Here is a 16,365-nt window from a genome sequence, read left to right on the forward strand (position 1 = left end):
TAAGGACTTTTTCAGAGGAGTCCAGGCCGTATTGTGAAAAGGTCCGTTTGGAGGATAACTCTATCGTTCTGAGGCACTTGTCGTGTCAATGTTCTTATTAAACACTTTCTCGACTTTAAGCAGGGCGCTGAAGTCCAGGACGTTAGTAGTCGGTTAAAGTGACGAATTTCTATTTCTTAGGTAAATTGCGTTTATTTCACAGCGTTAGCTGATTGGATTTTTGGTCATTTCTCGTGCCTCTCGTTTGAAAAGTTCTGTCCTGCCTATGCGTTACACTTACCACTTGTCAGTAACCTCCGGAGGTGCGGTGTTTTAGAAATTAAGTACTTTTGACAAATCTGGCCAGACACTTTGGAATTCCGATGCAAGATTAACGCTGGTGAAAGAAATTCGGGGATTTATTTTAAACTTTATTGCACTGAATTATTTGCAATTACCTGGGTTTTTCACATACCGAAGGTTTTGCTATAAAATATCGTCAGAGAAAATAAAACATTTTGGCGAAAGCAAATCCCATGCGGTCTTTTTTAAAACTATGCCCATTAATGTCGTTGCTAATTAATAGCCTTGGCCAGAAATGGTTGTACACGCCAGCTGCCAGCCCCTGCCTCAGGGAGAATTTGACCTCCGTAGCATATGCAATCTTTTGTTTCACTATGGTGTGGTAACACTTGTCACTCGTTTCCATTATTTTTTTCTCAACTGGTGCTCAAAAACTAGAAAAATGCAACCATCTACCTCATCGTTGTGAGCCCAGCCAATCTGTTCTCGGTGCGATTTTGTACAGCTAATAGTTTTCAGGTAGTAGCAAGCACGTCACCCATATGTGGGCCTGGTGGCGAAGTTGTAAGAAATTAATTGGCAATATATTATGCGACTGTTTTTTTGTGTCAAATGCCTGCAAGATCATCAACCAAACATCCCAGTTACTTCTTATTTACAGAACCATTACTCTTGGATACAACAGTGAATTGTCCGAGGGATTATTACGAGTTTTTCATCTCTCAAGTTTACAACAAATAGCTACAGTGCATGAGAAGTAGGAATTTACGTAAGCTATCAGGCATTGTGTACTTCCAAAAATGCTCTCATTTAGATTAGATACGTCGCGAATAATTTGTCCATTTAAAATAGCCATTTGAAAGCATATTCAAAGTGGAATATAGGGGTTCCGCGTTAGACCAGCATCTAATTGCTCACCTCAGCAAATTCATGGGTAGGATGAGCTAAAAACACACTTGGTCCGGTAGCCAAAAAAGTATTTGACGGAAGGGATTCCCCACTACATTGTCATGAAACCGGTTTTTAGCGCATAGACAACATAGAAACATTCTATTTCCTAATTGGAACCCCACGTGACGTGGCGAATACAGTTTACTTGATTGTACAGGCTACTAATAATTTATAAGCTTAAGCTGAAATATTTGTCAAGTTCCGTTCTTATCTAAAACAGTGGGTTTTTGGAAATACAATCCGAGAATAAGACATCTATCCCGACTCCTCCCATTTTAAGACGTTAAACTACCCAAAGGTAGTAGAGGGTGTTCATGCACACTCTCAAAACTACCTCACCGCTTTAATGCTGGTAATACACGCAGGATATGAATTGTATCATAAACATCTTACAGGGGGCCTCATCACTTGCCAATGCAATAAACTAATGCCATCAGTTGACGAGTTGATTAAGCAGTTGCGGAAGTACCCCCCACTCACCAACAAAAAAACAGTAAAAAGTTGTAATTAAATAACTTATCAAAATCACATTAAATTAATTTCAAACCAATCAAAATCCAGATTTTGCGTGTCAAACCAGAGGCGAGGCAGGGTAAAGTTTAGTCCAGGGAACGATGACTGGGCAAGCTTCAACCTGAATCACCAAATCGTAGAAGAGCCTCCAAATTCTCGGGTCTTCGACACAGAGTGCACCCCCACCCCTGGCAAACTGACTCTCCTAAATTACACAAAATCCGAATAAGAGATCTTATCCAGTGTTTGTAAAATAAAGTGCCCAGTACATTCCCTACATAAAGATATAGTAAACTTATCGAAATTCAATCATTAAAAGTAGATTATATGAATGAGAGCGCTGGCAGTCCCACTTTCGTCTGAAAATAGTTTAAGACGAATAATTTTAAAGGAAGTTTTTTTCCACATTAAATAAACACATGAAATTTTTGGGTATTTTCATGTGACATCACTAAGGTGAACATATTAACATTAATAAGTAAACATTTCTGGGACAGCTGCTTTCAGAAAAATGTTATCACTGTCTCAATAAAGATACTACTCCTTGAGATAGATCTGGTGAGTTTTGGAAGAACTGGTTTGCGAACTGACTGGGACGTTCAATAAAGTAAGATACTAGGGAATAATGACCTGAAAGCATTATCGCCACAATAACGCATATCCGGGAAGCTCGGGGCAAGGTAAAGAATCGACAATTCTAACAACAAATCCAAAAATTAGATGAAAATTTACTAAAGATTATTAAGGGGCATCAGACTACTTTGGTTGTACCCCACAAAACACAAGCTTACGTTAAGTTTTGTTTTATAGACATCTAAATTTTATTTTATGTTGTCATACGGAAATCTTATTTGGGTGCTTCAAAACAAAGCCTAAAAAATCTCTATCGTCAGCGTGGCACTAGACTTGAAAAATTGACCGCAGTCTTCCTAGGAAGAAGCTAAAGCGTAAACAGAGAACAGAGAATTGGTACCCACTGCAGTGAGATTTGCACTAATTTGCAACAAAGTAGAAACAGATCATGTAGGCTGAACGGCTAGAGATTAGGCAGAGTAGATTGACTACACATAAGCGACTGCTGTCAAAAAGATTTTGCCTGAAATGAATTTCAAGAAAGTGCATTGTTTGTGTTTCACCGAAGCATGAATCCCATTTACAATAAGTTCTGGATTGAGGCTCCATAAGGGAAGGAAGGACGTGAAGCCTAAAACAAATGTGCCACCTTAATAAAAGAGTATTTCTTTTAAAATTAGCATTGGAAAGACCCGCTGAAGTGACATAAGGGAGTTAAAACAAAAAACTGAGACACTAGAACACATTCTCATCCCAAAGCCATAACAACCTCACCATAATTCAACCACTTTCAGCAAATAAGTAGCTAGTGTTATTTGCCCCACTTGTTATTTAATTGCTGGCTATCAGTCCAATTGCAATATTCCCTCAACAACTATCACTGATTAATGAGGTTTCATAATGCTTAATGCATCAGCTCTACAGTTACCTATTGTAATAACTTTAGAAAAATCGGGCTATTTTTCCTCAACTTAATGGGTTAAAATGAACTTTGTATAGGATATAAGATAGGTTAGTTCCCGTCATTCCAGACGACGCCTTGAACCCTTACCTAGACTCTTATGTCATTCGTATTCAAGGGCAAAATGCAAATAGTCTGTTAAATAAGGAAATCAAATTCACCGATCGGTTTATGTCGCCGAAACAAGTCCACCTTTCTGCATCGTCTTCTACTGTTATAGCCCATTTAGCATGATCACGAGTTGATCTGAGGTCCACATTCATTGGCGTTGGCCATTTCAACTCTTCGATATTTTTTACCTATTATAAAAGAAGGAAAATAATTGCCTTAAGTAATTGGCTTTAGCGTACTTACCTGAAACCCGTCATAGGATTGATCTCACACGGGATGTACAGTTAACAGATGGAGGAGTCATACATTGTTTAGATGGTCCCAATGCATGTATCTCTTCTAATCCTTACCTCACCTTTCCGACAGATTTGTACAAATCAAAAAATTAGATTATTTCCAGACAAAATCAAGTCTAACAAAATAACGTTTCATCGTACAGATTAAAACACAACGAGACTTCACGTACTTTAGTAATTGGATAAGTGCTAGTCGTTACGGCTGGGAGGTGGGCATATTGCATTCGAAAAAACAGAAATCACATAAATAATAACTTTCACAAAGCCGTATATTCAAAAAATACGCATGAAATTAGTGTTTAAAAAGTGCTGAGGTACCCAAAATTCAGTAGTGCAGTTAGAGGGGAGATTTGAATCCGTGTGCCGCCACGTCTCAGTATAAAGCTGGACTTTCAAGTTTGGAGCAATTGTTTCAGAATATAGGTCTGAAACAGCAGATAAAAAAGTTTGCTCATGGGACGTAAAAAAGTTCAGAAGTAAAATGTGCAAAAAATAAAAAAAACCTCAAGCACCAGCCTTTAGATATTTGTAGGATCTGTTTAATAATAACAAATCTACTTACAAGGATTAATTATCAACACGTTCCACAGAAAGTCGAGTTGGTACAAATACCTCATACAAGCAAGTGGAATGCATCGTTATAGCAATAAAAAGACCTGCAAGTCAGTTTAGTATTGAAGAAATGTAAATAAAAGCGCTTATATAATGAACGATTCAATTGTTTTTATGAAGTAAATATCAAGGATCAGAAAGAAAAAGGTGGATCGTAAGTGCCAAATACTGTTTGCACAAAAATTTCTCAATCGTGCTATTCTTTTGGCAAGTTAATTCTCGAATATAGCAAATACTTACGCCGTTTTTGAGGCAAACAGTGTAATCGCTATAGAAGCGATTAAAGGATGAATGATTAAAAATAAGTAATTGGAAGTTACAGATACATATGCGTTATCGATTTTCAAAATCCAAATACATGTAGAAATACAACAATGTGTTAAATAGACGTATTTACCGTGATGAAATTTAGGCGATTTTGTGAACTGACGCAGGGTGAGGTTACTTTGTGTTCCACTGAGACTCGTGATGAGGGTTTGACTGATATTCTTTAAACCGTTATGATGGAAAATATCCCCCAACAGTGGAATAGACTTTTCAACAGATTCAGGCAACTTGTAGCTTTGTATCAGAGGTCTGCTTATGATCAGATGATCAGCTAGATGGTGAAAGAAAAACGTATGCAATGTACAAGTAATTTTGCCGCAAGCGTGACTACACACTCTATTGTGGATTTAGTCCAATAGCTTATGTGTCATCCCCAGACTGGCATTAACTAGTAATTTTAACTAAGCAACGCATGCATACATTATTGAAAAAACGACATACCAATCGTTTTTAGAGCCGAATAATTCAAGGAAACACAGAAAAAATGCTGCGCGTAGTTTTTACTAGTTTCTGGGTAGACGAATTCCCCCGATTTCATCGGAAGCTTAGGTACACTATGAGTTAGCCAAAACCCCCGTCTGTTTTCGGTAAATGCAAACAGCCCTGAAGAACAAACAAAAAATTTCAAACCTCAATGAGATGCCCAATCATTTGAGCGGTGCAACATAACTTGACGAATATTCTACCTTTCATATGGCCATACCATAAGTCATAAGCGAGTGTGAGATTAGGAGGTGTCTCATCGTTGTACATGCCATAGACAAGACCAGCGTCTGGGCTATTGTAGACCTGGTCAAAAGTACGCTTCAAGAACCCATTCTTTCTTAGATCGGCACTTGATAGACGCCACTCTGCGTAATCAGGAGATAGAGAGGCGTATGAGAAACTATTGGGAAATTTGTAAGCTATGTGCCTGCATAGGTTGAGGAAAGAATTGAATGATAAAGCACTCATACCAATCAACGGTTTGATTATTGTCATCACGACACCAGAGTTGGCTAATTACTAAAAGGTTTTGCAGAAGCAAAATGAAGGGGACTGTGCAATAGTAGTTCATATCATTGATACCTGAAGACAAAAAAATGGGATCTTTAAACTCATAAAGGGAGTTCTACTATTCAAATTAACAAACTCATACGTGTGAGTACATAGCGAGCGTTACCTTTAATAGATGGCAGCAAATCATACCACACTAGGTGGTTTAGAGAAATATAAACAATGAAACGAATGCAAAACGACAACATTAACGACAGACCCAAACGAACCGAACGGCGAGGTGTCGTGTGAAGGACCTTGAGACAATCCTAGACTCGATTAATCAAAGCGTTTGAGTGTTAAATAAAACTAGAAAGATCTGGTTCCATTTTTTTATTTGGGCTGAATTTATCGCTTCCGTAAAACTGCAAAATTGATCCATGAGGATGATGAGAAAACAAATCTATCAACATCTACATTAATGTGGTTTGCTACCTAAAAATTAATTCCACCAGAATTCTAACATAAATCCCAATGACCAACGGCACCCCGAATCCACCATAAAGTCTTGGTAAACTACGTTAACAGGGAAAAAAGTAACTACTTGGCCCTAGTGACGGCCTTCGCGTCATGACACCGAGGCGAAGGTTCATGTAATGGAAACTGAGGAGTCCTTGTTGGGAGCTGTGTTTTAAATCTAGTTCTAGACTACTACGTTTCGGAAAATCTCTAAGTAAGCCAAGAGTCCTAAACGTTGGTGGTACTGCTAGGATAAATCAGGAGATGAAATACATATTTGCAAATTGACCAGTTTCGGTGTAACTATAGTGCTCTGGACCTCCTCTGAAGACGAAATAAGTCGTGATACCAGGACAGAATGTGTATTTTAGACATGCTGAAGAGTTAATGGGCTTTTGGCATGGCCCATAGTCCGCACCACCCAGCGGAAGTACAATCGCAGAGCCCTAAGCCTCCACGAAACCCAAAACAAGGAGTCAAATAAGCAATAACAGCATTACAATGACAACAATATTTTAAAGTGAATTCAAGGTGAGTGCGTACAAGACTCAATACTTTGCCATGCAAATTGATGAATGCAAAACTGATTTACTATTCCGAAATCCCAATTAATGCACATCTTCACGGCAAATGAAACGGAGTTCAAAAATGACAACTATCAATGAGCAACAGATGTAGGACTTGACGGCACAAGAAGAGCGAGAATCTCCACCGTGGGGGTTACTGCCCTTAAGACACCCATGTTCGTCGAAACGCTTCTATCAAATTGACGACTTTAAGAGGCTGCTAACTTTATGCGGATGCTGTATCTGGAGGGAGAGTTCCAATCCACTTAGGGGACACAAATATGTCCCCGCTGATAAGTGAACTGCAGGACAGGCAAATAAGACTTCTATTTCTGGTCTAAAGTATAGAGAGCACTTTCGAAGACTAGGAAATGGTACATGAAAAATACATCTCGCCGGTGAACCAATAGTAGAAAAAAGGAGGAAAGTAAAGCACAAAGTCCGTACAAAACCAATTAAGCAGGCTTGCTATTGCCCTCAGGTAGCACTATTGTCACTACTCCGCCAGTCACACCACCGCGCCTCTCCTCTTCCACGCCTATTGACTTCAGTGAGGCAGGAGGTGGTAAAATACCGTAGAGGACAGTGGCGGCAATCACCAGGAGGTTACCGACCACCAGATGCACCGTCAGGGGCGTGCCAAAGAGCAAAACCGAGGCCACAAGGGTGAGTACAATGGCCACCGAAGTTGCAAATGTCTTGAGGATATTGTCCGCGTAGCGCACCACCGCGGCTACCAGCAATCCGCCCACTGACTGGACTAGGATGACCGCCCACACGTAGCCGTCGTAGCCAAATAGGAAGCCGTGGTTGAAGATGACCTCTCTCTCTTGAAAGTAAGCCTGTGCGAGACTGGCGAAGATGCCGCAGAAGGCGAGTTGGATGTTCCGCATCACGATAGTCTTCTGAGTGGACTTGAGTACCAGCTCGAAGAAAACCCCCGAGAAACCGGAGAGCACACAGGCAGTGATGACGCAGATCAGACCGAAGAAAGGCTTCTGCTCCAGTCCCTCCAAAGTCTTGGCACTGTTGCCGGGGTCGACTTGAGCGGTGACCACACCCACGAAGAGGAGAGAAAGTGCGATCCAATGCTTCGAAGTCAACACACGGTGGAGGAGAACGCGGAAGAAGAGGACGGTTGTAAACACTTTTAATTGGTATGTCACCTAAAATCAAATATAAATACTGGAAAACTAACCCCCTTCTTAACAGTTTAAATGGCATAAGATAACCTCACGAATTTACAAACGACAAACTTTTTGTTGGGCACAACATTTATCGCTTTAGCTACACTAAGGATGGCAGAGAGGTATCCATTCAACATGCAATATTAATATTTTATGCACTTGACTTCAAGTTAATCTCTAGTGAGGAAACTTCTCAGGCGGGTCGAGTTTGATTACAATAAGAGTTTGAGGAAAATGAACAAGAGGAAGATCGTCGTCACAATATGCAAGCATCAGAGCCAAAGCGTTTGGTCAAGGGGGCATGACCAAATTCGAAACAACGACACCTATTTCGAGTGTCCATTAAAAGATTACTTGCACTACAACCTTGGGGAATTTCATAAAAAAATGTAAGAAAACTATTTTAAGGCGCACAGACACATTTAAAGAAAAGGCCGAAGCTGTGGTTACTGTGTGAATTTTGTACGCAATAAGTTGGATGATGCCTAAGTTCAAAAACTCATTGCAAATGTATATACGTTATTAATAGCTGAGAAGCAGACATTAAAACAACCCGGGAGCTGATAACCGTCAGCAGTAGATAGAATGTCAGCGGCACAAACGTCAAAGACGGAGCAACATGTTTGTTCAGATGTTCTATTTAATCACAATCTGCTACTGTTGTATCAGGGGTGAATTTGAGCCTTCAAGGTCCCTCAAACACTGCCAAAGGCTCAGAAAAGAGTGTAAGTCCTCAAACAAAACCCAGAAAGGCGTTTGGAGGGACCTAAAAGACAAACGTGGGACTGGGTTGTAAGGCGACGATAGAAGAGACAGACGAAAGAATGGATTGACTAATCAGAGAGACTTTTGAAAGTTGGTAGCTTTGGGTAAGAGGGTGGCTATATACGGGAATTTGGACTATGACTACAAATTGAGAGACGCTCACCGGTATCTAAATACTCAAAAATGACCCTTGATGCCACAAAGAACGTTGAAATCAGGTCAAATTGTTAGACATGGCATGTTGAACCTTGAGAAACGTTAGTAGTGAATGACGTTAACTACACAAGCGACAAAGGTGGAGCAAGGGACCTTCAATTGGATAATCCACTTCACAAGATAGTATCGCTGTATAAAGGACAAGTCAGTCCGAAAGATCTTCCACGCGTTTGCCATAAACAGGGAAAGTGGAATGTCGTATAACAAATCCGATTTCACATAGAAGTATTTTTACACTAGTGGTTATTGTACAATATACATACGGAACCCAATGATCTTATAGGCCCTAGAAATGGGTTGAGTCATCATACAAAGATCGCAAGGAAACAAATAGTCAAACAGAGTCGAAGAGATATGCTAAAAAACTCGTGTTGGAACGCGAAATAAAAGTGCTGGTTTCCGATGGAAACAGCGGAGGAGAGGTAACTGGAAGTCCGTGGAATTGATAGAACTGAACTAACTTCCAACAACCAAGAGTGATTGACTAGATATGTAACCGAATCTAGGCAATCGACCAGACTAAGCACCAACAGTGAATAGGTAGACAGCAAAAAGGACGCGGAATGTGGACCAACGTACCTAGATCCCGACACTCCCAAACTTGTGTAAGAGACAAATTTCAAGCACACAATACATAGGGACGACGGCGTAAATAATCGACGATAGAATGACCAAACGGAGCATTGGACGACCTGAAAGTCAGTAGCACTCGTTAACGTGCGTGGATCTATGGAATTTGGAAAAGTTTTGGCGCAAAAGAATCATTAGACAGATATAGAATTATATCCAGAAGATCTCCTGAATAAACAGATCAAAACATGGACAAAAAAGTAAAGCGCAAACCAGTATCAGGGATCACTTCAAATCCAAAAAGATCGTCCAGGCGGTACTGAAGACTTTGGAGGTAAGTCGGAAATCTGGCAGCCGCAGAGAGATGCAGGACGAACAAAAGGTGTTACATAAGATTACAAATGCAAACGACCGACTAGCCACAGACAGAGACCGAGTCAGTGGAAGGGAGGAAGGAGACGGTGATGTATAGGCAGAGAGACGCACCTGGAAGACACTGGGATTGAGATGAGAGACAGCCAAGTAGATGAGATTGTTCTGTATGGCATACATGACGCCGGGCACACAGATGAGAAGATTATCGCGCCAATCGCAGAAGAGGTTGGTGTGAAGGTTGGAAGCGAAGCCGCGCACACTGCCGCCCTCTTCCACCAGCCACACGAGACCCACGCACACTACCAGCTTCACTGCTTCACTCATGGTTACCGCAGTAGAAGATATGAACATATCGCCTGGGCGTGCTCGCACGTAGCGCGAGAGTAGCACCAGCAATACATTCTGCAGCGTCAGAAAGGCCAGTGAGCCGTACTTCATCAGTTTGCCATCTGAACAGATGTCAAACACCAGACACAGGTGGAACTAGTCTTCCAGTCAAATTTCAAGCCTTCGAGAAAATACCGTAGTGCAACAGTATTTGTTTTAATCGCGTATTACCATTTACGCCCCTCTAGTCGCACTCGGTTCGGTTATTAGGTTAGAAACGTGGAGTTCCATTAATACCCCTCTGTACGTTAACGATAATTATCTATCCTAACCGTTGCTTCTCAAAACGCCTTCAGGGATAATTCAGGTGGGATTGACAATCTGAAAGATCACACTGATTCCCAACGGCACAGGTTGTTTTTCTTAGCTCTACCCCACTCTACTCCTGCCTGGAAAATAGCAAAAATCGATTGCGACGATCGTCGGATCACAGAGTTGAAAGTGCCGATCCTATTATAATAGAACGTTATTGGATATAACTTCTAGCCTCCTGCGACTGAGATACCGTGATAACGGCGCGAAACCTCACCCCTGTCATCCATGAAGGTGATCTCTCATTCCTTCTGTTAGTTGATAATCAACCTGATTTCGGAAAGTGCCTCACATATCGGATGCTACATTGACAACGATAAGCAAATCTATTGCAAAACAACCATTTTCTAAATTAGGCATTACATCAAGTACAACTGAAATGTATCTGTTGTAGCTGCCGAACTTTTAGAAAATTCTAAACAGATTAGTTGAGAGGACACCAAATTTCGAAACAAAACTGGTTAAAAGTGGAACGCTATATTTGAGTGAGGCAAAATCTCAAACGTCAGACTACGAGCTGCGTGAGAGGCGACTGAGCAGTGCGTGGAGAAGGGTGAATTAATAGAAAAAAAAACACATCTACTTGGCGTTATACGCTTTACTGGATGGCTTTGCTTTTGAGCAAGCACCACACAAAAGGTGATCAACATAATGTAATCGCCGTAGAATAGTAATCAACCTTCACCAAAACAAAGCAGATAAATTTTCAAAACGTAGGTCGAATTTAAAACCATTTCCTATGCGAGATGAGGAATCTTGCAATCCTTTCTGCTTTACTGGTGGTCAAAACACGACCCAAGAGTAAGGGAGGGAAGGACAAAGATGGTGCTCAACAGAAGAGGAGATAGTCGATATAGCAGAATGCTATCCACTTTACTTTTGTTCCTGATCACGCGGATTTTGTTGGCATTCCGTGACTGACTACCTTGGTGGTAGCTTAGAGCTACGCCCATACTGCCTTTGCTATTTTTATCCTATTTCTTCCCTAAGCTGATAGTAAGTCTGAATTTAGGCTGGTATATCTCACTAACGGCTCCTCAGATAGTTCTGGTACGACGGGTTGGCCGTGTCATTGGGACAACTCGGTAAATGTATACTCCATGCGTACATAACTGCGCGATCAACATCACTGACCTAGAACGTCATTTTTACGCTCTTGTAAGACATAAAAAAGCAAACAATAGAATCTGCATCGTTCATGAAGTTATAATCGAAACGAAAAAAACCTTTGTTTGAACAGCCAAACTGACAAATCCAGGAAAATCCCCATCCATTGGAAAAGTGCCAAAAAGCTCACCTTTTGACAAGGTGAATAATAGGCACCGTACTTGAGATGCTGCAACTATCATATACAAATTATTACAGAGAGGAGGAAGAACCTTCGGTCAAGAATCCGCGCAAAATGGCATTTTTTATGAGCACGACAGGGACTTTCGAGCAAAAAATATGTAGAAGGAAAAAAACCATGCACGTGTGCGAAAAAAACGCATAACTTACTAAGGGACAACTTTGTCAAATGACTGAAGAGCGAACTCATTGGGAGCTTTCCTGCAACCTAGGAAATGTGAGCTTGGGTTAGAGGCTTGTTACAAAGAACCGATCATTAATCTAAAAATTGTCGGCAAAATATGGCTATTGGAGAAGGTAGGTTTCAAAATAAGTTTTTTTTAGTTTGAATGGGTGTGCTAATTCCAAGAACTCCTTACTAGATGTATGGAAATCGACTTTAGTATTTGCTGAGTCAAGGAAATTTTCCAAAGTGCTTTACTTTAGCCTAAAACAGGCTAAGATTACTGCCTCTACTGACTATGTGATCAAAAGTATCATGAAGCGAATCGCAATCATAACTTCCATTAGATAAATTTTGAGCAAAGACAGCAATACAGATCATCTTCGGTCAAAAACAAATTTTTAAAGGGTAGCTAATTGGCTGTTAGAGCAATTGCATACTCCAAGTATTGAATCGAGAAGCGAACAAAGCCAACTCATCCCCTAGAGTGAATCGCCTTGAATTAACGGTCAAACGTTTTTAAAAACGGGAATCATATGTTAGCGAAGTTAGAAATTAGTGTAGGCTTATCGAAAATTTGACTTATTTAACCTTCATGCACGCGGAATCGCTGAGTGGTCTTTAGCTCCATCAAGGACGTTTTACATTTACATGGAAAGGAATTAAACCGATAAGAACCAAGACCACATGAGATTCTACCTCACTTTGAGCCTTACTGAGGTCCCAAATGTCTATTAGTGATAATAGAAGAGCAGCTGACACGACAGGTAAACTAATTAAGGTCATCTACAGGCAATCAACATGTCGTTAAACCAGAAAAGTCGACAACCACCTACATAAAGAATATGATTGTTGCACTTGTTTTATCGTAATCTCTTAAGCAAAAAAGTTTTAATGAAGGCATTTCGCTCGTTTAATTTTAATAAAATAATCTGATTATACCAGAGGAATATCGTAAATCTCCTCAGCTCATTCATTCCAGTTCATCCAACAGAATGAGTTCAAACAATCCCATTAATATGTTTAGCGTGAGTAATGCGAGGACTTATTACTCAAGCGACATTTATGAGGGACATCACTTTTTTCCACAAACGAAGACGCGGAATGCACTTTCGGTGCATGCCCAAACACAATCCGATGTCGGCCTGGTGGTTTAAATAGGAGGACAAATAGATGAATGATCACATACTGTACACAAGGGGAGTACATGAAATAATCAGTACTCGTGTAAACCTTGCAGCATTTGCGTACAAAATTTACTTGTAGTTTAACGTGACCAAAAAGCCAATTTCTTCCAAAGTACTACCGAGTTAGATGTCCGTAGCATTCATGTAGACTCAATGTGATTTTCCAAGTCTAAAATACTTGCAAACTGATGCAGTAGAGATGAAATTATGCTTAATTCTGTAAAGGTTACATACTATCTGCATGATAAAAGATTTCAGCTAGAGAAAAGTGAAATGGTTAGAAAAGGTCCACGAAAATAATGAATGGAGGTATGTGCATAAACCTAGATAGCATAGACTAATGCACATATGAAGTGTGCTCTTCAAACAAGGATAGATGAGTAGCGTACAAAGCGGGGTTAACAAAATCAGCGCAGTACGCAGAAAGTCATAAGGTAGCGTAAAAATATTGGTTAAACTGAATCTAATTTTGGGAGCTAGTGATGTGAAAGTCCGTGCTAAAATGACTCAAACACTAGGAAGTTGGCATAGGTTTAAAGGCCTCCAATTAATTTAACCCTTGAAGGAAAAAAAGGTGTCAGGAACGGTCAGACATCACAACGCGTACGTTTCATGAATAATTAGAATTCGAAAGAAACCTACTACCGAACTGAATAGACAGTAGCTGAGACCACTGCGAAGTATAAAGATAATGAGCGGACTAAGGTATTTGTGAGCACAAATGTGCTTGCACTGGGGTAAAACTAGAATTCCTCTTCGTCAGAGTAAGCCCATAAGATCAGATCAAAGTGGTGGTGAAAAAGCGAAGTCTAAACACTAAATTCCTACAATTTTCAAGATAACCAGGTGACCAGCATCGAATACCAACGCAAGGAAGATTATAATTCCGACAAAAGGGCAAAGTGCTTGCTTCAGATCGCCTACAGACAAGGATTTTTGCTATTTACAGCGGATGGAGAAGCATGCTTAACGCTGCCATATATACGAATCTTCACATAAAATTGTTTTTAAAAGTGCAGTCCACCTTGCAAGGGTTGTGATAAATGGTCTTTAACTACGACCTGTTAGTTGCTTTTCTATGCAAAGAAAAGTAAAATCAGCGCAAAAAAAGCAGTAGTCGACTAGACACCACAGTATACACGATCACATCCATAATAAAAGTACGATTTAGAACGTGAACCAAGATTGCCACACAGAACGCCCGATAATAACTTGCCGTATATGCTTGTAATAAGAAGTTACGTGAATCCAGTTAAAAGTTATGATTAACAGTGCAAACATAAAAAATATTTAAATGTGCAATGCAGCTAAGATGCTCGCAAATACATCCGGTCATGGCACTGCACAAAAACATGCATTTTGGCAGAATTAACTCATGAGATGGACAATCATAATGTAAAGGAGTCGAAAACCGCCTAAAACAGTATCATTAAATTGGCTATAATTTTGCACCGTTAATGGGTCAACAGAGCCGCAAGCCAAAGCTGTAACATACAAAAATGGGATTAACGGTGACGAATATAGCGCAGTCACAGTTAACGAGTGATGTCAGTATTTATAAACACAGTAACAAATAAAAGCCTACTACTAAGGAGGGACAGGCGGCAGACACAGGGCGAAACCAAAAATAAGCCCAATTATTTCAAGCTGCTACCAAACAGCGTAATATTATAAACAAATGGTGCCAGCAAAGTAGGTTGCATTTAAATATAGAACAAAAGAGCACAACATTATTATAATCAAAGAAACGAGATAATGAGGGTAAACTGTCTAGCAAAAGCACAAGAAAGTGCGAAATCAGAAACATAGTTAAAATGGTAAATAATAAGTTCTTCTCAACCGCCTGTAGCCAAGAAGCAAAATGAGTTTTATACTTGCTTATTATAGTATGTAGTCTATTAAAATTCCTCCTAAGGTTGTAGGAAGTGAGAGTAGTAAATCCAACGTAATGAGGGCTGGAATGTTATTGGCATGGACTGGAAACCAGGCTATTAGGAAGACCTAAAGCTGGCAAAAACTTAAGTTGCCGTTTCACTAAGTACAGAGTTTGTCAAATCATCAACTTACCATAAAACTCCTATCTCCCTTTGAGGGTCGTCCCAGGCGCTCCCATCGGTTAACCTCTTGCCCCAGCCACCATAGCGTAGTTAAAGCTTAAAAAAGATCTTTTATAAGATACTTGTGTTAATCATAAAACTTACGTGCAAATAGAATATTCAAGCTTAACATCACTGGTGTGTCAAGGGAATTCCACCAAGCCTAGTGCTCGGTCCTGTTAGAAAATCGTACTGGAGGAGGAAAAATGCGCTGTTTCCATTCTGACAAAGACTAAATGACGTATGCTCATTACTGGTCGTTAGGTTACTGACCTGAAAGCAGAGTGACTTAATGAGAGGTGAGCTTTAGAATAGCTCCGTGAAGATAATACTCCTCCTTGCATCTTCATCCCGCCTCAGTGCAGTCCAGTCGCATTGCTTTCTAAGTCCTACCCAGCTAGTAAATTTTGGAGGAATTGTCACTTGACTAGATAATTAATGTCTTTATATGGGCGCGGTAGAGACCTCTTTAATTAACATTTTAGATAAGTCGATGCTTCTATTATTATGTAATGCGATATTAGTTTATCCCTCGGTTCTGGTGAGGCGCCACTTTCGTACTTTGAAGTAGCCTCTTGCACCTCGCTGGGTGGGCTGGCCTTTTGGGCCATGCCAATAGCCCAGACACCTTCTCCGTACTAAACATATGTATTCTGCCCGAGTATTGTTTCTTCTTTTGTTTTCAGGGAGTCTCGGGACGCTACAAATACATTTTGTAATAGCTTTTCTGGATACCACGGGAATAGGGTATTGTCGGGTGTAAAAATCATTTTCAAACATTTGATTAATAATCGTCACAGGTTTTCTGGCTAGGGATTATTTAGCAGTCATCGATAAAAATCGAGTTTGCTTGCAGCAGACAACCTTCGTGTGTCCCGAGTCTATCCCACAGTCATAAGAGGTCACGGAAGGATGGTAGAAAAAAATAAATAATGTACGAAAGGGCTGGGAGTACTGATATGGAATGAAGAGGATACCTAAGAGCAGGAGTGCAGTTTGAGGAAGTTCAAGGACCGACGTAATCTACTTAATTCGAACAAGCTGCTAAAAAACTAATGCTTTTACGATCAATCA

General features: G+C 40.2%; 2 protein-coding genes across 2 annotated transcripts; both read right to left on the reverse strand. All coding sequences in view use genetic code 11, as the record gives it.

Annotated features, from left to right (window-relative positions):
• Positions 1–1,804: 1,804 nt before the first annotated feature.
• On the reverse strand, positions 1,805–6,233 carry EGR_00642 (Plancitoxin-1; the record flags this gene model as incomplete). The annotated part of the gene is made up of 8 exons (XM_024489891.1): positions 1,805–1,951; positions 3,442–3,579; positions 4,006–4,112; positions 4,697–4,897; positions 5,068–5,229; positions 5,313–5,539; positions 5,583–5,694; positions 6,206–6,233. 8 exons carry the CDS (start codon positions 6,231–6,233, stop codon positions 1,805–1,807), a joined length of 1,122 nt encoding a protein of 373 aa, XP_024355888.1.
• A 908-nt stretch (positions 6,234–7,141) lies between these two features.
• On the reverse strand, positions 7,142–10,237 carry EGR_00643 (UDP-galactose translocator; the record flags this gene model as incomplete). The annotated part of the gene is made up of 2 exons (XM_024489892.1): positions 7,142–7,852; positions 9,911–10,237. 2 exons carry the CDS (start codon positions 10,235–10,237, stop codon positions 7,142–7,144), a joined length of 1,038 nt encoding a protein of 345 aa, XP_024355889.1.
• Between the last annotated feature and the right edge of the window lie 6,128 nt (positions 10,238–16,365).

The sequence above is a fragment of the Echinococcus granulosus genome (assembly GCF_000524195.1).
Source record: "Echinococcus granulosus chromosome Unknown EG_S00002, whole genome shotgun sequence".
Lineage (NCBI taxonomy): Eukaryota > Metazoa > Platyhelminthes > Cestoda > Cyclophyllidea > Taeniidae > Echinococcus > Echinococcus granulosus.